General features: G+C 38.0%; 1 protein-coding gene across 1 annotated transcript in view; it reads right to left on the minus strand.

The window, feature by feature from the left end:
- GHDC (GH3 domain containing) overlaps positions 1 to 24,617 on the minus strand; it is a 390,939-nt gene that overhangs the window by 56,897 nt on the left and 309,425 nt on the right. Inside the window, exon 8 of the mRNA XM_053699058.1 lies at positions 14,842 to 14,930. Within this exon, the coding sequence (XP_053555033.1) occupies positions 14,842 to 14,930 (89 nt within the window). The remainder of the gene's footprint in view (positions 1 to 14,841; positions 14,931 to 24,617) is intronic.

Consider the following 24,617-nt stretch of genomic DNA (forward strand, 5'->3'; position numbering starts at 1 on the left):
ATGCTCCTCTCACATGGATGAGTCAGAATAAGGAAACAAATTCAAGGGTTACTAGGTGGTTTCTTAGCTTGCAACCCTTCAATTTTACTGTTGAGCACAGGGCCGGTCTTTTGCAGGGCAATGCTGATGGTTTGTCTCGGGTACATTCATTGATGTCCATGGTCGCTCAACCCACTGGGTGTGAGCTGGGGGGGAGGATATGTGACAGAAAGCAAGGCCTGGTTATAAATGGAAGATATTTAAGACCAAGCATTGTACATGCTATTTCTCCTTTCAGTTAAAACCCCAGGGAGAAAGAGTGTTATTTGATTATCCCAGACAGCTGTGAAGCTGTCCAGCAGCTAATCACAGGTGTGGCTAATTAGAAGTTGTGAGGGTTTAAATAGCAGCCTCACTTAGGCCTTGAGAGAGAGATATACAGCTACAGAAGCTGGTGTGTGTGTTTGTTACACTGTGTAAAAGACTTTTGTTCCTGTGAACTGTAAAAGGACATTATTTTTACAAAGCACTTGTGGAATGCTGTGAAGTGCTGGGACACATTTAAAAGCACTTAACTTTGCTGCAGAGGAAGGATTTCCCTCTTTTGAAAATGAACTGCCTGTTTGTTATTGCTGTGAAAAATAAAGTCTTTTAAACTACAGTGGATTGTCCTGTGCTGCATTTGTGCCCTAGAAGACCGTGGTTAAAAGTGTTCCTGTCACAATATATAGGATGTATTTACTGTGAGGTATAACCTGTTTTGGAAATATTGTATCTATTCTGGTAAATATAGCATTATAGTAACGATTGTGGCAACATAGTATTTGAATGTGAATACAATTATACACCTGGCAATTAAAGTAAGAAAAAGGAGGAGTTTTCAGGCAGACTTAAGGCAACACAGGTCTGCAAGTGATTAAAAACTCAGCCGGAAGAAGCCCAATGCTTTGTGGGTGAAACGCACGTAGCTGTTTTAGAATGCCGGTGGAGTAACAGCTGATCTCTACCGAGCACACGCTGAAGCCCTGATCAGATTGTGGAGTCGTAAGGAGCCAAAAAGTACAGCGTCCTGCAAACAAGTAAGGCTTGGAATTTACCCCAAGTGCCTTTCACACTTTGGATATGCTTGAGACAGAAGGGATAAAAAGAACAGGTAAAATTATTCCTTAAATAATAGAAGCGGATAAACATTGACACTGGTATACTGGGTCTTAAGTCAATCTTAAGGTAACCTCCAAGACCGCTACACTAGCTGCTGTGAAAATTGTGATAAAACAGCACAACTGTTTAAATTACCTGTCTTTCCATTGGTATACTTGATCCTAAGTCGATCTTAGGTTAACTTTCAATACCGCTATACCTGCTGTTGTGGAAATTGTGATAAAACAGCGGTACTGTTCACTTTACCTGTCTTTCATAATAGACTTTCATATATTGCAGGATGCATTATACTCTTGGAGACCTACTAATGGAACTTGGTTGTTTCGATTTGCAAACCAGGAATAAGCTTTCAATTTATACCCTGGAATAGAGGCCTCTATATAGGGTTTATTAATACGACTCACCTTATAACATGGGACCTTCAGATGTTTAGTTATAATTTGTTGCCACATAGAATTCATAATATGTACACTGTTTTTTTGCTATAATCTTAATTGCAGATAAATTGTTAAAACAACACGACCTGTAATCTGTCTTTGTTTCTCTAGGGAAGTACTAACCCTGGTAATTTTATTTTCATTTATCCCAATGTGCTGGATTAAGAGTTACTATTTTCTCTTATATTTATATATATATATATATATATATATATATATATATATATATATATAAACTTAAAAAGTGCCAATAACATAGCTATAGTAGTGTCTAAATGTTAATAAATGATACTTACCAATGGACACTCGTCCACTAGCAAACAAGTAGCAGACAGCCAAACCAGTACTGAAACATATCAACAGAGCTTATGGAATAGGGGTATATTGTAGATCCATAAAGGGAGGCAAAAGACAAATCCTTGCAACCAAATATGGAGGGTTTATGAAAGATTTCGCATGAGGTGAAAAAAAGAATAACAAACCATACCCCATACACCTCCCTCTGACAAGCACTGTACTCTGAGGGGAAACCAGGCCTCAATATAGATTGAAGAATCAAAGGCAAATCTTCAATCTTCAACCACCTCCAGCGGAGGCAAAGTAAAGATTGAGCTATGTGTGAGGTGGGAGGGGTTATATAGAGCTCTTGTGGTTTGGGAATCTTTGTCTCCTCCTAGTGGTCAAGAAGAGTAATTACCAGGAGTAATGGATTGTGGACTCTCACCACCTGTATGAAAGAAAGTAATAAAGGAGCCCACAATTCCCCCTGTATTTGTTTGTTAAACTTTGTCTGGTGTTTATTGTATTGTACTGTACAGTACTTTTATCTTTGTACCCATGGACAGCGCTGCGGAATCTGTTGGCGCTTTATAATAAAAAGGAGTCAAAAGACTTGGAAATGTATGGATGATATATGCTAAAAACAAAAATGTTAAGGATTAAACTGTGCATAAAACTCAAAGATGAAACTAGAATATCTGGCTGCAACATAATGTTTATGTAAACCAGACCTCATTAACTGCACTGATTTAGCTGCAAGACTGGGTATATTTTCTACACTCAGGTAATACAGAGATGCTGATTGGCACTGATCATGGTTGTGTGAAGCTTACATATAAGATTATGTTCAGTGGACCTTTGCGTGTAAACACAACTAAATTGTGGCCTCCAATTTAAAAAAAATGTTGAATAACCTAGATGTTTGGTAAGTCTATTCTTCAGAGGAAATCACAGGGCACAGAACAGCTGAAACTTAAGATTTTTCAAAATCTCTTGAACAGATCATTTGACCATGTTCTTTAATGGGCTCTGACTTCCATTTAGCTTCTATAATCATTTTGGTGAAACTGGTGTATGGCACAGAGCTTGTTGGGGACCTGGTCAGACCTGTTTCACATTAAAATATAAAATTAAACCATTAAACATGTCAAAAGTGTTATTTTTCTAATCACTTATATTAAAACACTGGCATATCGTTGCAGACACCTCAGGTGCCCCTAGAGATCTTTAGAGCTGAGTTCCAGAGGTTGTGTTAATCTATACAAGACAGTTCCCTTAGCCAAATTAGAATGCTTTTTACAAACGTATACACATCTGAAACTGATAGTAGTTGTAATCCTCCAAGAATTCAAAATATCCATTTGGCAATTGTAAAAAATAAAATATGTGAGATACTCGGTGGTAAAATATAACTTACACAGTGGAGGGACTAAACATTTGTACACCATTGTAACAGAATATTTTCAGATTCTGTCTGATAACAATGAGCATGATCACAGCTTGGGAGGTCAATCTGTCTATATAGGTACATTTCCTCCTATTGCAGACAAAGCTCTGATTTCAACGTGCACTGGAAGCCATTTGATTTAAAATACAGAGCGAGAGAGAGGAACAGAGTACACAGAAAAATGTGCAAGTCCTACACAATCATCACCCAATGTATAAGAAGTTAAAGACAGATAAAATAACATTAACATTACCTCTATGGAGAGTGGAGTGTGCTTTATTAGATCCAAAGAAATAAATGCTCCTTCTGAGCTAGAAAGGGGAGAAATTATTCTTGAAAACGTTATATAGATAGGAAGATTGATGGAGAAGCCGGATGAGACTTATTTTTTTTTTCTCTCTCTCTCCTCTACTTGTCAGCTAAATACATTAACCTTTTTGGTTCTTTTTTTACCACTACTATGGTCAGGCTTGCCTCAAGGTTCCAGACCAATCATTTCCTAAGTTGTTTAATTATGTATAGTTTAAATGGACACTCAAGTCAAAATAAACTTTTATGATTCAGACAGAACATGCAGTTTTAATACACTTTCCAATTTACTTCCATTATCAAATTCTGCACAGTCTTGTTTTATTCACACTTTCTGGGGAACAAGATTCTACTGAGCATGTGCACAAGCTCACAGGGTATACGTATACTAGTCTGTGATTGGCTGATGTTTGTCACATGATACAGGCTGCCGGAAAATGGGAGGAATAAATCAATTTGTCAGAAAAAAATCTACTGCTTATTTGAATTTCAGAGTAAGTGCTATTGCGTTGTCTTTTTATTATGTACTTGTTAATTATGTAATTCTACTGCATTGATTGGTCCTTTAATAAAAACAAAAAAATGTAAATAACTATTCTCATACATCCTTACAACTGTTTATATGAGTCACAACAAACACTGTTTGTGTCATTGATTGCATGTGTCTTGACTCTGCAAAATGCTTTGTACATATTTCAATCAACATTTCTGTAAATGAATATTGTATATTATGTACTCTGTATCAAGCAATGCCATTTAATCTGCTTTCTTTGTACCCTCTCACATGTATAATTGTCACATATATGTAGTATTACAAACCATCTTAGGTACTGGCAGTCTGCCAGCATGAAAATTTAAGGTTATAATTTTTTAATTAAATATTTTGTATATTTTTTTTATATTTTCTGCAGTGTAGGATCCCACCCTTACCCTCCAACCTCCCTGATCCCTTCCAATCAGCTCTCTAACCCTTCCCTCTCTAACTAGTGTCTGCCATCTTTTTTTTTTTTTTTTTAATTCTGTAGTGTAGTGGTCCCACCCCACCTCAGGATCATTAGTTGGGGAGCTCCCACTCCACCCTTTCTCTGTAGTGTAGTTCCCCATCCCTCGCTGTCCCTTTATTTTTTTTTCTGCAGTGTAGGGCCATCCAAGTCCCTAACCCCTACGCTGCTGGACCTCCCAAACTCCTCCCGGATTCCCTCCCACACCTCCTGCCCGCACCAACAGATGATCGTTACAGATGGTGACACACATAGTATCACTGTCTATAACAATCTGGCATCTGCCTTCATATGGAACTGGAGCAGCGATCGTCCTTTGGTTCCCTATGAAGACAGATGCGATGAGCTCAGGAACTCCATCTCCTGCAGCTCAGACGTATCTTGTACATTGTGCAGTAAAATAAGCAAAGTACTGCACAACGTATGTATATATATATATATATATATATATATATATATATATATATATATACACACACACAATGCCTTGCAAAAGTATTCAACCCCCTTGGCATTTTTCGTGTTTTGTTGCCTCACAACCTGGAATTAACATGGATTGTTTGAGGATTTGCATCATTTAATTTACAGAACATGCCCACAACTTTGCAGATGTTTTTTTTTTATTGTGAAGCAAACAACAAATAGGACAAAATAACAGAAAAAGTCAATGTGCATAACTATTCACCCCCCTAAAGTCAATACTTTGTAGAGCCACCTTTTGCAGCAATCACACCTCCAAGTCGCTTTGGATACGTCTCTATGAGCTTGCCACATCTTACCACTGGGATTTTATTACAAGACCAGAGACTCATATTTTGCTAACTCTTTCTTTACTACTTAAATGCAGTTTTTTAAAGTATACATAAAAATACAACAAACTGTCAAAATTTTGAAAAGGAGACAGTAAAACAAATAACAGATCAGTGACCAATAAAAATTAGAGAACTGATTAAACTAAAACCACATAGCCAATCAGGTTACTAATGAGTCCTATAAACTGTCCAATATACGTTAAAACATCCTCTTTCTTTTACTGCTCAGAAAGATAAGTATTGTTCTATGGTGTTAATAAATAATAAGTGTTCTTGTTATTATTATTCATTTCTTTGGTTATCCTAATAATTTATTTCAGTTATGCATTCTTTTTAGTGTGTCTGATCTTTTGTAAAGTTTATTTTTAGTCCGTTTTTATTTTATTTACATTTCGTTGGTTTATTCTATCTCTTTGGTGTTTATTTTTTCCCCTATGTACTTCCGTTTTTCATTGTGTTTATTTTCCCTTATTTTTTAATAACCTACCTATTCGTTCAATATTTTCTAACTGTTGCGCTGTTTCTGCACTGTTCCGACGTCCATCTTGTGATTGTCGGTGTCAGTGCGCATGCGCAGTTATCCTCCTTCTCATTGCGCAGTTCAGTTGTCTTCCCGCCGTCAAACAACTGCTGCCGTCTTCGTTGTTGTAACTTTGTTACAATTCAGACACATACGTTGTTTATAATCAGTATTTTTTCATTGAATGGTCTCTGTCTCCATCTTATGGCCACTTCTGTTATTACTTTAAGTTTTTAATATCATTATTTATTTGTTTGCTCATATTCTTTGGGGTCAATTCTCAGTTTTTATATTTCATATATATATTTTAACTAGTTAATCTTAATTAATATTTTATTCAACTTAGTTTTTATAATATTGTATTATATATAAAGTTTTATTATATTTTATAATATTATATTTTATGTTCACTATGTCTCAATCATCTGATTTGAACCCTTCACTTAGTACTGAGGGCGTTCAAAAGATGATCGACAATTCAATGAATTCTATGTTAGAAAAGATTACCATTTTAATTAATAAATCCTCAAAAAAGGATTTAAAAAGAAAAAGACCTATTTCCAGTGGTGTTAAAACTAGTAAAAAATTAGTTAAAAAATCACGCCAACTTGTTGCTGGTTCTGCCGTTCCTTGCAGGAAAGGAAGAAAAACACCTGCTATTTCCTCTACTTCCAAGAGGTCACTAATGGGAGAGGCTTTGGCCAATGATGATAATTGTGAGATTTGTTCTGATTCAGAAATTAATTCAGATTCCTCTCTGGATTCAGTTAAATCTGAGGATTATTTATCTTATTCCTCATCTGAAAATTCTTCGGCTTCTCCGAAGATTAAAATATTCAAAAAATCTGTTAAAAAATCTAAACATCTGGATACTAATAAAGTTAAATTTTTTGATTGCCTAGGTAATCCTAGGTTTAATGCGGATGATTTGCATCATCCTAGATCTGCAGAGTAGTGTCCTTCATCTGATATTGCAGATTTTAATGATTACCAGCTTCGCCAACCCTTAAAAAGGGATTCTAGGAATAAAATGAGGGCTGAATGTCCTAGACCAATTCTCCCAAACAATGCAAACAGTACCCCTGAAGTAGATCCAAAAATTTTAAAATGTATGGGTCACCAGGTTTCAAATTAAAGAAAGGTATGGACAGGGCCTGGAAAATTTGTCAGGATAAAATGCTTGACACAATCGGTCCTTTAGCAAAACTTTTTGATTTATCAGAACAAGCTGTATATGATAACACCCTTTTAGATCCGGTCATTGTCAGAGAATGGCTTCAGAGAATGCTATCATTTTTAGGGAACGCCAATTCTGCTATATACACTGAACGCAGACGTAATATTCTTAGAAGAATTGACCCCAGGGTATGTGATTTTGCAATTAACGAAATTCATACCGATACAAATGGCCTTTTATTTGGAGATACTTTTATAAAGGAATTAAACAGTTACGTAAATACGTTCTCCAATCTTAATAAAGTGAGAACATCAATGAAAAAGATCTTTCATCAGGATCGTTTTTCTGAACAGGCTGGGAAAGGTAGAGGCCGCTTTCCCGGCTGTGCTTCATTCCCAAACAGGTCTCAATTTGCCAGTCAACAATTCCATAACCAGAGACAATATCAGAATCCAGTATCCTCAGGCTTCTTTCCATCTAGAGGAAGATTCTGGAACCCAAGATTTCAGCGTTCGAGGCAAAGATCCCGCACCCCTCAAGGTAAATCTTTCTTTTCTTCCTTATCAGATTTCTTCCCAAAACATAATAGGAGGCAGATTATCTCTTTTCACACACAATTGGAACATGATCACTTCAGATCAATGGGTTCTTCACACTGTTTCAGGTCTTTTTATAGATTTTATTTCTCCTCCATTTCAAAATTTTCTTCCCCTTCCAATAAAGTTTTCAGTCTCAGACAGAATTTTGGTTCAAAACGAAATTTCAAACCTTGTATTAAAACAAGCAATAGAACCAGTTTTAAATCCTCAAAATTGCTTCCTCAGCAATCTTTTTCTCGTAAAAAAGAAAAATGGCCAATTTCGTCCAGTTATAAATTTAAGATCTCTAAACGCCTTCGTTGTTTATCAACATTTCAAAATGGAAGGTATTCATCTTCTCAGAGATTGCCTTCTAGACAACGATTTTCTAGTCAGATTAGATCTAACAGATGCTTATCTTACAGTTCCTGTAGCTCAAGAACACAGGAAATTTCTTACTTTTGTTTGGGAAGAAAAGTATTGGAGTTTCACTTGTATGCCTTTCGGTCTATCTTCAGCCCCTTGGATATTCACCAAACTAATGAAACCTATAATTACTTGGCTTCGTCTTCGAGGTGTACGTCTTATCATCTATCTAGACGATATTTTGATTATGAATCAAAACTCTGTCACGCTAAAATCTCAACTCCAACTTACTATGTTCATTCTAGAAAATTTAGGTTTCTTGGTAAACAAAGAGAAGTCTGTTCTTTTTCCAACCAAATCTCTAACCTTTTTAGGTTTCAAAATAGACACTTCGAAATCTACACTAAGCCTTCCCAGAGACAAAATTGTGAATATCAAGAAAGAGATTTCAAAAACTCTTTCTTTATCATTGGTTCCCATCAGGACTATAGCCAGAATAGTTGGGTTACTTTCATCCTCTATTCAGGCTATTTTCCCTGCTCCTCTTCATTACAGGGAACTTCAACGTTTAAAAATGTTTCCTCTTCAGAAAGGTCTTTCATATTCCCACTTAATTCCTCTCTCTTCAGAAGCCAAAGAAGAACTTTCATGGTGGCTATCCCATATAGAAGCTTGGATCGGGAGAGCCATTTTCGGAAAATCTCCGGATCTAATCATAGAATCCGATGCCAGTCGTTCGGGTTGGGGAGCTCGTTGTGGCCCCTCAATCACAGGAGGGAAATGGTCTTCAGAAGAAAAACGTTTTCATATAAATTGCTTAGAACTTTTGGCAGGCTCTTTTGCAGTCAAGAGTTTTGTCAAAAGTTCTTTTCCAGTGTCCATTTTACTCAGAATGGACAATATTTCTGCAGTTCGCTATTTGAATCGCCTAGGTGGTACTTCAGTTGGCGTCCAGATCCGGAAGCTTTGGCAATCGATGCATTTCTCCACCCTTGGCCTCTTCAGACAGCTTATGCATTTCCCCCATTCTCTATGATTCAGAGAACTATATCAGTAGTCCGTCGGGATCTCCTCTCAATTCTCCTAATCACTCCTCTTTGGCCATCTCAACCTTGGTACCCATCTCTTCTAGAATTGTCTGTCAACCATCCTGTTCTTCATCCAGTTTTCCCTCTTCTCTTGTCAGATCCAGAAGGTCATCCTCACGATCTTATCCTTCAAGGATCTATTCGTCTCATAGCATGGTCAATTTCGGGCAATCTTCATCTCTCCAAGGTTTATCACAACAAGCTCAGGAACTCCTTGAAGACTCTTTGGCCCCCGGGACCAAAAAATGCTATTTTTCCGCATGGACCAGATGGTCTGGCTGGTGCGTGGAAAGAAGTTTGGATCCCCTTTCAGTGGATATAATTTATATCATTAACTTCCTCACATCCCTTTTTGATTCGGGATTAGCTTACAGCACCACCAATGTTTCTAGATCTGCCATTTCGGCTAAACATTCTTTTATTAATAATTTTCCTGTGGGACAACATCCTTTAATTCGTAAATTAATGAAAGCAATTAAACTAAGCTAAATTGGCTACCCTTTTGTGTTTAATTTCTTTTCGTAGAGTTTCTGATGTCAGAGCTTTAGATTTTAATTCTAAACGTTTTACCCCTGAAGGTGTTACTTTCTTTATATCTAAGAGAACTAAATCTTTTTCAACCTCAATATTCTATCCTTACTTACCTTCTGAACCTCTTATTTGTGTGGTTGTATGTCTCAAAGAGTATGAACGCAGAACTTTTTATTTTCGTACTCCTGCTTCCAATCAACTTTTGTTATCTTTTATTCCTCCTCATTTTCCTGTCTCCTCTACCTCTATTGCCAGGTGGGTTAAATGGGTTATGAGTGAAGCAGGTATTGATATATCTTTTTCCGCTCACTCTGTTAGAGGATCAGCCGCTTCTAAAGCATTTTTGAAAGCTGCAACCCTTCAACAGATTTTGGATGCAGCTGACTAGTCTAGTGATTCTATTTTTAAACAATTTTATTTTAAACCCATTGAACATGCCTCGCTTAAATTATTTTGTTAGTTGCTTTAAACTAGCAAAATATGAGTCTCTGGTCTTGTAATAAAATTCGGATTATCCTAAATTATGAAGGTATAATCTAGATTTTATTAAAGACACAGAGACAAGTATTTTCCCTCCTCTGTTTTATATTGTTATTTATATTTTTCCCACCCTTTTTTTTGTTTTATTATATTACTAACATGATTTGTATATTTATTTCAGTTACCAACCAATAATAAAGATATTTTCTTAAGTGGTTTTGCTCCATCACATCTATATGAAAAGACGAAACTCCAATCAAGTTTTTCCCATCTTGTACAGTCTTCTTGTGGTTCTTCATTTCTTCCAGATAAGACGGAATTTTCTTCATGGATGATTCTTCTTTTCAAATTTCTGCTCTTCATGGGTGTCTGTTATTTTCTTGTCTGGAGCTACTTCTTCATGATGGACTTTTTGTTTCCTTCTTCAGTTGCAAAGAAAGAGGATGTTTTAACGTATATTGGACAGTTTATAGGACTCATTAGTAACCTGATTGGCTATGTGGTTTTAGTTTAATCAGTTCTCTAATTTTTATTGGTCACTGATCTGTTATTTGTTTTACTGTCTCCTTTTCAAAATTTTGACAGTTTGTTGTATTTTTATGTATACTTTAAAAAACTGCATTTAAGTAGTAAAGAAAGAGTTAGCAAAATACTCGTCTCTGTGTCTTTAATAAAATCTAGATTATACCTTCATAACTTAGGATAATCCGAATTTTTGCCCATTCCTCCTTGCAAAACTGCTCCAGCTCCTTCAAGTTGGATGGTTTGCGCTTGTGAACAGCAATCTTTAAAGGGACAGTCTACACCAGAATTTTTATTGTTTTAAAAGATAGATAATCCCTTTATTACCCATTTTTGCATAACTAACACAGTTATAATCATATACTTTTAACCTCTGTGATTATCTTGTATCTAAGCCTCTGCAAACTGCCCCTTTTTTCAGTTCTTTTGACAGACTTGCAGTCTAGCCAATCAATGTCTGCTCCCAGATAACTTTTTGTGCACGAGCACAGTGTTATCTATATGAAATACGTGAACTAACACCCTCTAGTAGTGAAAAACTGTTCAAATGCAATCTGAAAGAGGTGGGCTTCAAGGTCTAAGAAATTAGCATATGAACCTCCTAGGTTAAGCTTTCAACTAAGAATACCAAGAGAACAAAGCAAAATTGGGAGTCTCCCACATGCCTTTTTCGCAAACTCAAAACATGACATTTTGTTTTTTGCTGAAAGTAATGGCTTTCTTCTGGCCACTCTGCCATTAAGCCCAACTCTATGGAGCGTACAGCTTATTGTCGTCCTATGTACAGATAATCCAGTATCTGCTGTGGAACTCTGCAGCTCCTCCAGGGTTACCCTAGGTCTCTGTGCTGCCTCTCTGATTAATGCCCTCCTTGCCCGGTACGTGAGTTTTGGTGGGCGGCCGTCTCTTGGCAGGTTTGCTGTTGTGCCATGTTCTTTCCATTTGGTTATGATAGATTTCATGGTGCTCCTAGGGATCAGCAAAGATTTGTATATTTTTTTATAACCTAACCCTGACTTGTACTTCTCAACAACATTGTCCCTTACTTGTTTGCAGAGTTCCTTGGTCTTCATGGCAGTGTTTGGTTAGTGGTGCCTCTTGTTTAGGTGTTGCAGCCTCTGGGGCCTTTCAAAAAAGGTGTGTATATGTAATGACAGATCATGTGACACTTAGATTGCACACAGGTGGACATCATTTCACTAATTATGTGACTTCTGAAGGTAATTGGTTGCACCAGAGCTTTTTATGGGCTTCATAACAAAGGGGGTGAATACATACGCACATGCCAATTTTCTGTTTTCTATTTCTAAAAAATAGTTTTATGTATATATTTTTCTCATTTCACTTCACCAACTTAGACTATTGTGTTCTGATCCATCACATAAAATTTAGATTAATAAAACATTGAACTTAAGGCTGTAATGTAACAAAATAGGTAAAAAGTCAAGGGGGGGGGTGAATACTTTTGCAAGGCATTGTGTGTGTGTGTGTGTGTGTGTATATATATATATATGTCAAAATGGGTTAAAAGGATACTGTACCCAAATTTTTATTTTATAATTTAGATAGAGCATGCAATTTTAAGCAACTTTCTAATTTACTCCTATTATAACATCTTCTTTGTTCTCTTGGTATCTTTATTTGAAAAAGCGGGAAGATATGCATAGGTCCCGGCCTATTTTTGGTTCAGACCCTGATAGCACTTGCTGATTGGTGGCTACATTTAGCTACCAATCAGCAAGCGCTACCCAGGTGCTGAACCAAAGAGGGGCCGGCTCGTACACTTACATTCAAGCTTTTTTCAAATAAAGATAACAGGAGAACAAAGAAAGATTTATAATAGGAGTAAAGTAGAAAGTTGCTTAAAACTGCATGCTCTATCTGAATCATGAAAGAAAAAAAATTGGGTTCAGTATCCCTTTAAGGGGTTAAAACTCTATGCTCTATTTCAATCATGGAAAAAAATGTGTTTCATGCCCCTTTAAAAATTCCAACGCACCAAATTCTCCTTGTAACCACAATGCACCCTATAGATAGCACAGGTCTAATAATAACTATTACTTATCAGATTCTGCTAGTTGGTTAAGTCCATCGTCATGCGCTAAAAGCACTTTGAGTCCCCTAGAGGAAATAAGCACTATATAAATAATATAGCTGCTGTTATATGAAGCCAACGAGAGCTTATCACTTGGAAATAATTCCTACATCTAGACAGATTTGTGGCATGGGGGAATGGCGGCTATTGGATTTTGTCAAGTCAACTCTAGGTATAATCATTTTGGAAAAACACTTTACATTTTATTAGTAAGATCATGAAGACTAAACATTCACTCTCGGATACAGAATTTTCTTCTGGATTTCAACAAGATCAGAGAAATAAATATTTCACTTAAGATGCTCTATTTTTTTGCAGCTGGAGTTTAAAATCATATCTGCCACAACGAAAAAAAAAGTCCAAAGAAGATACTGTAAGAACTTAAACACATACTTAAAATGTGTGTTACAATATATAAATAGTAGTAAAGCACCTTGTGGGTGTGTTATATTGCAAACTTTTGGATTACTTATATTTTCTGTTGTAATTTGTAACAATTCATTAGCCAACTACATTCACTTAGCTATCTCAAGAAGACTATTTTAATTTAAAGGGACAGTAAACAGTGTGTAATTGCCGCATATTTCTGTAGTCCACCCATTAATTGCCTAATTTAGAGGAGCCAATATGGATTGGTTATTGGAGTAGACAAAAAAGAGGGAACCCTAGTTGAAATGCAGGCCAATAACAACAAAAAAGCAAAAGCAGTTTTTGTTTGTCCCAATATCAAGGTAACAGAAACTCCTCAGATTGGATCCAAACAAACCCAGGGTGCCATATCCCCTTCAGGCCTCAGACCACAGGCTTAACAAGGGGGTGCCACATAGCATGTCACGTTTGAGCTATAAATCCCAGCAGAACACTTGTAACAATACCACAAATGGAATCCAACACCATCTATAGGCAAGCTGAAGATTCTGAGTATCTCAGCAGACCCACTCCTGCAACATGTCTATGGGTGTTTAGCATCTCATTTCCAAGATGGCTGGGACATCTTGAGACTATGTAAAGGTCATTATGTTAGCAAAATATCCATTGTTTTGTAGTTATCGTATCATCTATACTAAAGCCAATTATGGACAGATACAATGTAGCCTAGGCTTGTAAAGCCTGGTATGTGCAATATCAGTTCTCAGAAATAGAAAACTTTTAATTTTCAAAATAGAATTACAGAAAAATGAGGCAAAACAAATTGTTTTTTTAACTACACATATGTAAGCATTTTATATTATAATCTCAAAGTGTTTACAATCCTTTTAAGAAAAAAAAACAGCAAGTGTTATATATCTATGGGTGAGGCAACTTATATGATTTCAGCTCCACTAGACAGTCACAGTTTAGGACAGACCCACTGTTTTGGTCCAGTGGGCTGTATATCTGTGTATGTATATGTATATATATGTATATATATATATGTGTGTGTGTGTGTGTGTGTGTGAGAGTGTGTGTGTCTGCAACTTAAACTTTTTTTTCTTTGCAGTACATGCCTTTTGACCTCTTTTTCCATATACGCCTTTCCCCGCTTTCTCTGAATCCCTGTATGAAACATTAATGATACCTCTTCTACCTAAAAAATCATATCAGGTTGTGTCAAATATTGAAAGATGAGGAAGACAGAAACTTAACAATAAATATGGAAAAGTTGCATGACCTTTGAGCTAAAACTAGTCTCTTTCTGTTGCACAATGACAGCTGTAGCTCAATCCCATGATGATACTATTCTCACGGTGCAATTTATAAGAGGTACTATAACCACATCCCAGTCATTACAAAACTCACTGGTTCCCAAAAAAGTGACTTTGTAATCATGAACTCCTAGAAAATGTCTCTGTTACTTCCTAGTTATGCAAACAGTAATATTATTTTAACTCTGTTGTGATCATTTCCTTTCACAGAACGATTGTATGCTTGAACTAAAAACAAAGCAAGCTACTACCTTCAAAGTTTAAGCCTCTTGTGCCATCTAATGGTAACATGGGTGTAGTGTTATATTTGCTCCTATGCCAAATCACTTCTACAGAATCTGTCATGTTGCAGATGTTAAAATTCCTGCACTCACCTTATATCTCTGTTCTTCTGACAGGTCTCTCACACCCTTCAATGCAAGAAACACCTCATAGTGGGGGTCTGAGCCCCCTGACAACACACCTGCAATGATAGTGATCACATTATTTTTTCTACAGATTAAAAAATATAAAATGACACTTATCTATATCATTAATCTGAACATACAAATTAATTTTTTACACTAGTGAGAGGTCAGGGTAATTATAAGGATCTATGATAACAAACATTCAACTTCATTACTACAACCTACAACCTCAAATGCAATGACAAGCCACTTTTTGTAATGTAGTATTACTAAGATTTCCACAATGCAAATCAAACACAATTCAAATATTTTTATATATACAGGTGTCCCTCGTTTTACAACGGTTCAATTTACACCGTTTCAGAATAACAACCTTTTTTTCCAGTCATGTGACTGCTATTGAAAAGCATTGAGAAGAAGTGCATTTATTAAAATAGCCAGTAGGTGGAGCTGTCCGCTTGTGTTGCAGTAAAGCCAAGCAAGCTGAAATTAATCAGTTTAACCAGATCTGAGCTATAGAGCAGATTTCAAAGGAACAAGACCTTCCTGTCTATAACTCAGTCCAAATTGTAATGCATAGAAAGAATTGTTTGCAGAAAAATGCAAGTGACGTCTGTGTTGTGTGATTATTTTATTAGGTTTATAATGCTGTTTAGCAAATGTTTTTGTTCATTTAACTTAGTTTAATTATATATTCTGTGTTGTGTGATTATTTTATTAGGTTTATAATGTTGTTTAGCATTTAAAGACTTCATTTCAAAGCTTTAAAAATAATGTATTCGGTGTTACTTATGACAATTTTGAGCGGGGCCTGGAACCTATCTCCCTCACTTCCCATTGACTTACATTATAAACTGGGTTTCAATTTACAACGGTTTCGATTTACAACCATTCCTTCTGGAACCTAACCCTGGCATAAACTGAGGGCTACCTGTAGTTTTATATTATTATGTTCAAATATTTCCATCATATCTTCCCTCTCTATTCTGTCCTCCAATTTACAAATTTCATTTAGGTACAGCTTTGTAAAAGAAAAAAAAATCTGCATAAAATACACATTTTAAAAGCATTTTGTCACTTTGTTAGTAAAATTTGCATAGTATTGCAGTTGAGGGATGCAGCCTTGAAAAGTTTGTTTATTTTACCTCCTTGGTTGTAGCCATTTAAAAGTTGTGAATGAGCTCCTGCACTGATCAATTCATTACTGTGGATCATGTAGCAGTTAGGGTTCTAAATTCCACAAAATGCAGTCCACATTCTTTGTGGGAAAAGAAAAGCATACTTTTATGTGGATGTCTGCCTATATGATTACAAGGGTTTAAAGGGACACGAAAAACTACATTTTTCTTTCATGTTTAATATAGAATATTATATACATTTTTTAACAAGTTTCCAGTTTACTTCTATTATCAATTTTGCTTCATATTCTTGGTAAACTTGATTGAAGAAACAGCAATGCACTACTGGGAGCTAGTAGAACACATTACCAAGCCAATAAAGAGTCATTTATGTGCAGCTACCAATCAGCATCAGCCTTCTGAGCCTACCTAGGTACAATTTTCAACAAAGGATACAAATAGGACAAACCAAATTAGATAATAGAGGTAAAATTAAAAAAAAAAATTAAAATGGTGTGCTCTGAATTGTGAAAGAAAAAAATTTTGTGTTTCATGTCCCTTTAAACACACTGGCTGTGGAGCAGGAATTTAAAAATGGATTAAAGATCTAATGTTTTGCCCCTTTAACCAATACGTTTTTTTTGTGAGAGGCATCAGTCAGATTAAAGGCCAACACACTATTTTCATTTGTTAATCAGGGAAAAGAGTGCAGATGCTTGACTGTGAGCCTTCCATTCCCAGTCCTCAATTTTCAAGAATAGTTTAAATTTAGAAACACAAGAGAATACAGACCAGGCCCAGTCCTACAAAGAGGAATAGCTAAATAAGATTCATGCTGGTCAATGCAGGATCCAGGAGAGCTGTAGTGTTAGCGTTTTAGAGAAGGCTGAGGTCCATTAGGAGTTAGTTTGTTTGCCCTTGAGGGCAGGTGGGAGTCTTTAGTGCTGGGAGGTTGTGTAAAGGGTCCCTTGAATGACAGAGAGGTCGCACTTATAGTTAGGGTTAAATATCAGTATAGACACAGCATACACATTTCAGTTGTGACAAGATTTTAATACAGAGCTAAAATGCCTTTAGCAACTCTCACAGAATGTAAGATCTGTCCTAGCAGTTATGTTACCGCTACCTATATTTTGTTGTTGTTGGAGCAACTGGGTTTTAATCTTAAACTGTGATTGACAGTAATAGTAACCCTGTCGCTATCAACTGCAGCTTTATTATATTCTAGCCATTATTGCTTAGAAGAACACCAGGGCTATCTAGCTGAAGGTCATCCTAAAGGGACAGTCTAGTCTGAATTAAACTTTCATGATTCAGAAAGGACATGTTATTTTAAACAACTTTCCAATTTACTTTTATAATCAATTTTGCATTGTCGTCTTGGTATTTTTAGTTCAAAGCTAAACCTAAGTAGGCTTGTATGCTAATTTCTCAGCCCTTGAAGGACGCCTCTTATCTGAATGCATTTTGACAGTTTTTCACAGCTAGAGAGTTCACGTGTACCATTTAGATAAAATTGTGCTCACACCCATGGTGTTACCTAGGAGTCAGCACTGACTGGTTAAAATGCAAATCTGTCAGAAGAACTGAAAAAAGGGGGCAGTCTGCAGAGGCATCATAGAGGTAAAAAGTATATTATTATAATTGTGTTGGTTATGCAAAACTGGGGATAGGGTAATAAAGGGATTAGCTATCTTTTAAACAATAACAATTCTGGAGTAGCCTGTCCCTTTAAAGGAACATGAAATCCAAATATGTTTCTTTCACAATTCACATAGAATTCACACACGATTCACATACAATTTTAAACAACTTTCCAATTTACTTCAATGATCTAATTTGCTTTATTCTCTTGGTATTGTTTGTTCAAGGAACAGCAATGCACAACTGGGAGTTAGCTGAAAGCCAATGACAACAGGCATATATGTGCAGCAACCAGTCAGCAGCTTCTAAACCTACCCAGGTATACTTTTCCACAAAGCATACAAAAAAAAATAATTAGATAATAGAAAAACATTTGAAAGTTATTGAACATTGCATGCTCTGTCTGAATCATGAAAGAAAACATTTGGATTTCATGTGGAGTGAATCCATAACTTAAATAATTTTTTCACTTTATGGGAACAATTTCTCAAATATTTTCCATTCAATTATAGAAGAGTCTATTGAACTCAGTATGTCAGAACATTTTCCTGTTCAATCAGAGGAAGATATCATTTCATGATCACATAAAGTCACTGCCTTTATTCATAATGGGTATTAGTGTTAAAGAGCAACACACAAATATCTGAATTTGCACAGAAATTTGTAAACAGCACTGTGCGGAAAAGAGCCAAATGCTGCTGTTTGTGGCCCTATTTAGCATTTGTTTGTGAAATAAATTCTGAATGGATGCATATGACTACAACTAATAATTTAGTGAACTGTGTGGTAAACAATATCACCAATGGCACAAATCAAAAAGATTATCTCAGTGTCACTTGATTGCAAAGTAAGCTTGAATGTCTAATTCATATCCAAATTCAAAATATTTGATAATCTTCACTTATTTATATTCCACAGTGTTTTAAAATGATATTTGGAGCTAAATACATTTTATAAGAAAACATAATTTATGCTTACCTGATAAATTTATTTCTCTTTTAGTGTGTTCAGTCCACGGGTCATCCATTACTTATGGGATATATTCTCCTTCCCAACAGGAAGTTGCAAGAGGATCACCCAAGCAGAGCTGCTATATAGCTCCTCCCCTCACATGTCATATCCAGTCATTCGACCGAAACAAGACGAGAAAGGAGAAACTATAAGGTGCAGTGGTGACTGGAGTTATAATTTTAAAATTTAGAACCTGCCTTAAAAAGACAGGGCGGGCCGTGGACTGAACACACTACAAGAGAAATAAATTTATCAGGTAAGCATAAATTATGTTTTCTCTTGTTAAGTGTGTTCAGTCCACAGGTCATCCATTACTTATGGGATACCAATACCAAAGATAAGTACACGGATGATGGGAGGGACAAGGCGGGAACATTAAACAGAAGGAACCACTGCCTGTAGAACCATTCTCCCAAAACCAGCCTCCGAAGAAGCGAAAGTGTCAAATTTGTAAAATTTGGAAAAAGTATGAAGTGAAGACCAAGTTGCAGCCTTGCAAATCTGTTCAACAGAGGCCTCATTCTTAAAGGCCCAGGTGGAAGCCACAGCTCTAGTGGAATGAGCTGTAATTCTTTCAGCAGGCTGCTGTCCAGCAGTCTCATAGGCTAAACGTATTATGCTACGAAGCCAAAAAGAGAGAGAGGTAGCCGAAGCCTTTTGACCTCTCCTCTGTCCAGAGTAAACGACAAACAGAGAAGAAGTTTGTCTAAAATCTTTAGTTGCCTGTAAGTAGAACTTCAGAGCACGGACCACGTCTAGATTATGCAAAAGATGTTCCTTCTTTGAAGAAGGATTAGGACATAATGATGGAACAACAATCTCTTGATTGATATTCCTGTTAGAACAACCTTAGGTAAAAACCCAGGTTTAGTACACAGAACTACCTTATATGAATGAAAGATCAGATAAGGAGAATCACAATGTAAGGCAGATAACTCAGATACTCTTCGAGCCAAGGAAATAGCCATCAAAAACAAAACTTTCCAAGATAAAAGCTTAATATCAATGGAATGAAGGGGTTCAAACGGAACACCCTGAAGAACTTTAAGAACCAAGTTTAAGCTCCACGGAGGAGCAACAGCTTTAAACACAGGCTTAATTCTAGCCAAAGCCTGACAAAAGGCCTGGACGTCTGGATGCTCTGCCAGATGTTTGTGTAAAAGAATAGACAGAGCTGAAATCTGTCCCTTTAGCAAACTAGCGGATAAACCCTTTTCTAAACCCTCTTGTAGAAAAGCTAATATCCTAGGAATCCTAACCTTACTCCATGAGTAACTCTTGGATTCGCACCAATATAAATATTTACGCCATATCTTATGGTAAATTTTTCTTGTCACAGGTTTCCGAGCCTGTATTAATGTATCAATAACCGAATCCGAAAACCCACGCTTTGATAGAATCAAGCGTTCAATTTTCCAGGCAGTCAGCCTCAGAGAAATTAGGTTTGGATGGTTGAAAGGACCCTGAATTAGAAGGTCCTGCCTCAGAGGAAGAGACCATGGAGGACAGGACGACATGTCCACTAGGTCTGCATACCAGGTCCTGCGTGGCCACGCAGGCGCTATCAGAATTACTGATGCCCTCTCCTGTTTGATCCTGGCAATCAGCCGAGGTAGCAACGGAAATGGTGGAAACACATAAGCTATGTTGAAAACCCAAGGGGCTGCTAATGTATCTACCAGCACCGCTCCCGGGTCCCTGGACCTGGATCCGTAACAAGGAAGCTTCGCGTTCTGGCGAGATGCCATGAGATCCAGATCCGGTTTGCCCCAACGACGAATCAGTTGAGCAAATACCTCCGGGTGAAGTTCCCACTCTCCCGGATGAAAAGTCTGGCGACTTAGGAAATCCGCCTCCCAGTTCTCTACGCCTGGGATGTGAATCGCTGACATATGGCAAGAGTGAGACTCTGCCCAGCGAATTATCTTTGAGACTTCCAACATCGCTAGGGAACTCCTGGTTCCCCCTTGATGATTGATGTAAGCCACAGTCGTGATATTGTCCGACTGAAATCTGATGAACCTCAGCTTTGCTAACTGAGGCCAAGCCAGAAGAGCATTGAATATTGCTCTTAATTCTAGAATGTTTATTGGGAGGAGTTTCTCCTCCTAAGTCCTAGAAGGCTGGCATCCGTTGTTACAATCGTCCAATCTGGCCTGCGAAAGGTCATTCCTTTGGACAGATGAACCGGTGACAACCACCAGAGAAGCGAATCTCTGGTCTCCTGGTCCAGATTTAGCAAAGGGGACAGATCTGAGTAATCCCCGTTCCATTGACTGAGCATGCATAGTTGCAGCGGTCTGAGATGCAGGTGCGCGAATGGCACTATGTCCATTGCCGCTACCATTAAGCCGATTACCTCCATGCACTGAGCTACCGATGGGCTCGGAATGGAATGAAGGACACGGCAAGCATTGAGAATCTTTGATAACCTGGACTCCGTCAGGTAAATCTTCATCTCTACAGAATCTATAAGAGTCCCTAGAAAAGGAACCCGTGTGAGTGGTAACAGAGAACTCTTTTCCACGTTCACTTTCCACCCATGCGACCTCAGAAATGCTAGAACTATCTCTGTATGAGACTTTGCATTCTGAAAACTTGACGCTTGTATCAGAATGTCGTCTAGGTACGGAGCCACCGCTATGCCTCGTGGTCTTAGTACCGCCAGAAGTGAGCCCAGAACCTTCGTAAAAATTCTCGGGGCCGTGGCTAACCCGAAGGGAAGAGCCACAAACTGGTAATGCCTGTCTAGAAAGGCAAACCTCAGGTATCGATAATGATCTTTGTGAATCGGTATATGAAGGTAAGCATCCTTTAAGTCCACCGTGGTCATATATTGACCCTCTTGGATCATGGGTAGGATGGTTCGAATGGTTTCCATCTTGAACGATGGTACCCTTAGGAATTTGTTTAAGATCTTTAAGTCCAAGATTGGTCTGAAGGTTCCCTCTTTTTTGGGAACTACAAATAGATTTGAGTAAAATCCTTGTCCCTGTTCCGATCGCGGAACTGAGTGGATCACCCCCATGATTAAGAGGTCTTGTACACATTGTAGAAATGCCTCTCTCTTTACTAGGTTTGTCGATAACCTCGAAAGATGGAACCTCCCTTGTGGAGGAGAGGATTTGAAATCCAGAAGGTATCCCTGAGATATAATCTTTAACGTCCAGGGATCCTGCACATCTCTTGCCCAAGCCTGGGCAAAGAGAGAAAGTCTGCCCCCCACTAAATCCGTCTCTGGATAGGGGGCCCTGACTTCATGCTGTCTTAGGGGCGGGAGTAGGCTTTCTGGCCTGCTTGCCCTTGTTCCATGACTGGTTGCCTTTCCAACCTTGTCTGTAACGAGCAGTAGTTCCTTCCTGTTTTGGAGCGGAGGAAGTCAATGCTGCTCCTGCCTTGAAGTTACAAAAGGCACGAAAATTAGACTGTTTGGCCTTTGGTATGGCCCTGTCCTGAGGAAGGGCGTGGCCCTTACCTCCCGTAATGTCAGCAATAATTTCCTTCAAGCCGGGCCCGAATAAGGTCTGCCCTTTGAAAGGAATGTTAAGTAGTTTAGACTTGGAAGTTACATCCGCTGACCAGGATTTAAGCCAGAGCGCTCTGCGCGCCTGTATGGCGAATCCGGAATTTTTAGCCGTAAGTTTGGTTAGATGTACTACGGCATCTGAAACAAACGCATTAGCTTGCTTAAGGGTTCTAACTTTGCTCAAGGCCTCATCCAACGGCTCTGTGAGAATCACCTCTTCCAGAGACTCAAACCAGAATGCCGCTGCAGCCGTGACCGGCGCAATGCATGCAAGAGGCTGCAATATAAAACCCTGTTGAACAAACATTTTCTTAAGATAACCCTCTATTTTTTTATCCATTGGATCTGAGAAAGCACAGCTATCCTCCACCGGGATAGTGGTACGCTTGGCTAACGTAGAAACTGCTCCCTCCACCTTAGGGACCGTCTGCCATAAGTCTCGTGTGGTGGCGTCTATAGGGAACATTTTTCTAAATATCGGGGGAGGGGAAAAAGGCACACCGGGTCTATCCCACTCCTTACTGATAATTTCTGTAAGTCTTTTTGGTATAGGAAAAACGTCAGTACACACCGGTACCGCATAGTATCTATCCAACCTACACAATTTCTCTGGAATTGCCACCGTGTCGCAATCATTCAGAGCAGCTAATACCTCCCCTAGTAACACACGGAGGTTCTCAAGCTTAAATTTAAAATTTGAAATTTCTGAATCCGGTCTCCCCGAATCAGAACCGTCACCAACAGAATGAAGCTCACCGTCCTCATGTTCTGCAAGTTGTGACGCAGTATCAGACATGGCTCTCGTGTCATCAGCGCGCTCTGTCCTTAACCCAGAGCTATCGCGTTTGCCCCTTAATTCGGGCATATTATATAATACTTCTTTCATAACATTAGCCATATCATGTAAAGTGATTTGTAAGGGCCTAGATGTACTAGGTGTCTCAATCCTACGCATCTCCCGAGCGGGAGACGCAGGTACTGACACGTGAGGAGAGTTAGGCGGCATAACTTCCCCCTCGTTGTCTGGTGATAGCTTCTTTATCGGTACAGATTGACTTTTATTCAAAGCAATATCAATACAATTGGTACACATCTTTCTATTGGGCTCCACATTGGCTTTTGAACATGATGAACAAACAGTTTCCTCTGAATCAGACATGTTTAAAACAGACTTAGCAATGAAACTAACAAGCTTGGAAATCACTTTCAATAAGTTTTACAAGCAATATAAAAAACGCTGCAGCGCTTCAAAAATACAGATATAATTAAACAATTCTTAACAAGAAGTGTACTATAAGCAGAGGATTGCACCCATTAGCAAAAGGATGATTAACCCCTCGATACCCAAAACGGATAAAACAGATATCAATTAAGATTTAACGCTTTTAATCACAGTCAGCACACTGTCACAGATCTGCTGTGACTGATTACCTCCCTCACAAATGAAATTTGCAGACCTCTGAGCTCTCTAGAGACGTCCTGGATCAAGGAGGAAGAAGCAGAAAGACTGTGCAATAATTTTAACTGCGCAACAAGGCGCTAAAACAAGGGCCCTCCCACTCCAATCACAACAGTGGGAGCCCTGATATAACGGTTTCCATGCAGAAAAATATGTTAGCCATGTGGAAAAAATCATGCCCAAAGCGATTTATCACCAAAGTACCTCACAAAAAACGAATAACATGCCAGTAAACGTTTTATTAAAAAACAACATTTTTCAATGTCATGCAAAGCTATCACTAAGCCTGCTACCAGTCGCTACCACTGCAGAGAAGGTTTAAGTATTATTTCAGTGTTAACAGTATTTTCTCAGTCAAATTCTAGTCCCTAGAATATAACTCGACTGCGCATACATTTATCAGCCTGATACCAGTTGCTACTACTGCATTTAAGGCTGTACTTACATCATACGGTAACAGCAGTATTTTCTTAGTCAATTCCATTCCCAGAAAATAAAGTACCGCACATACCTCATTTGCGGAGGACCCCGCATGCTATTCCCAGTCTGAAGTTACCCCACTCCTCAGAATGTCGAGAACAGCCAGTGGATCTTAGTTACGCCTGCTAAGATCATAGATAAAAAACGCAGGCAGTTTCTTCTTCCAAATACTGCCTGAGATAGAAAAACAGCACACTCCGGTGCCATTTAAAATAACAAACTTTTGATTGAAGAATAGTTAAGTAAAAACTCCAGCTCCTCTCGCGACCTCCTTCTTTGTTGAGGGTTGCAAGAGAATGACTGGATATGACATGTGAGGGGAGGAGCTATATAGCAGCTCTGCTTGGGTGATCCTCTTGCAACTTCCTGTTGGGAAGGAGAATATATCCCATAAGTAATGGATGACCCGTGGACTGAACACACTTAACAAGAGAAAAGATATTTAACAGAGCAAAACATTTGGAGTGAATAAAATTACTTTTAAGCTTACAAACAAAAAGAGATG

This window comes from Bombina bombina, chromosome 1 (assembly GCF_027579735.1).
Source record: "Bombina bombina isolate aBomBom1 chromosome 1, aBomBom1.pri, whole genome shotgun sequence".
In the NCBI taxonomy this organism is placed as follows: Eukaryota; Metazoa; Chordata; class Amphibia; order Anura; family Bombinatoridae; genus Bombina; species Bombina bombina.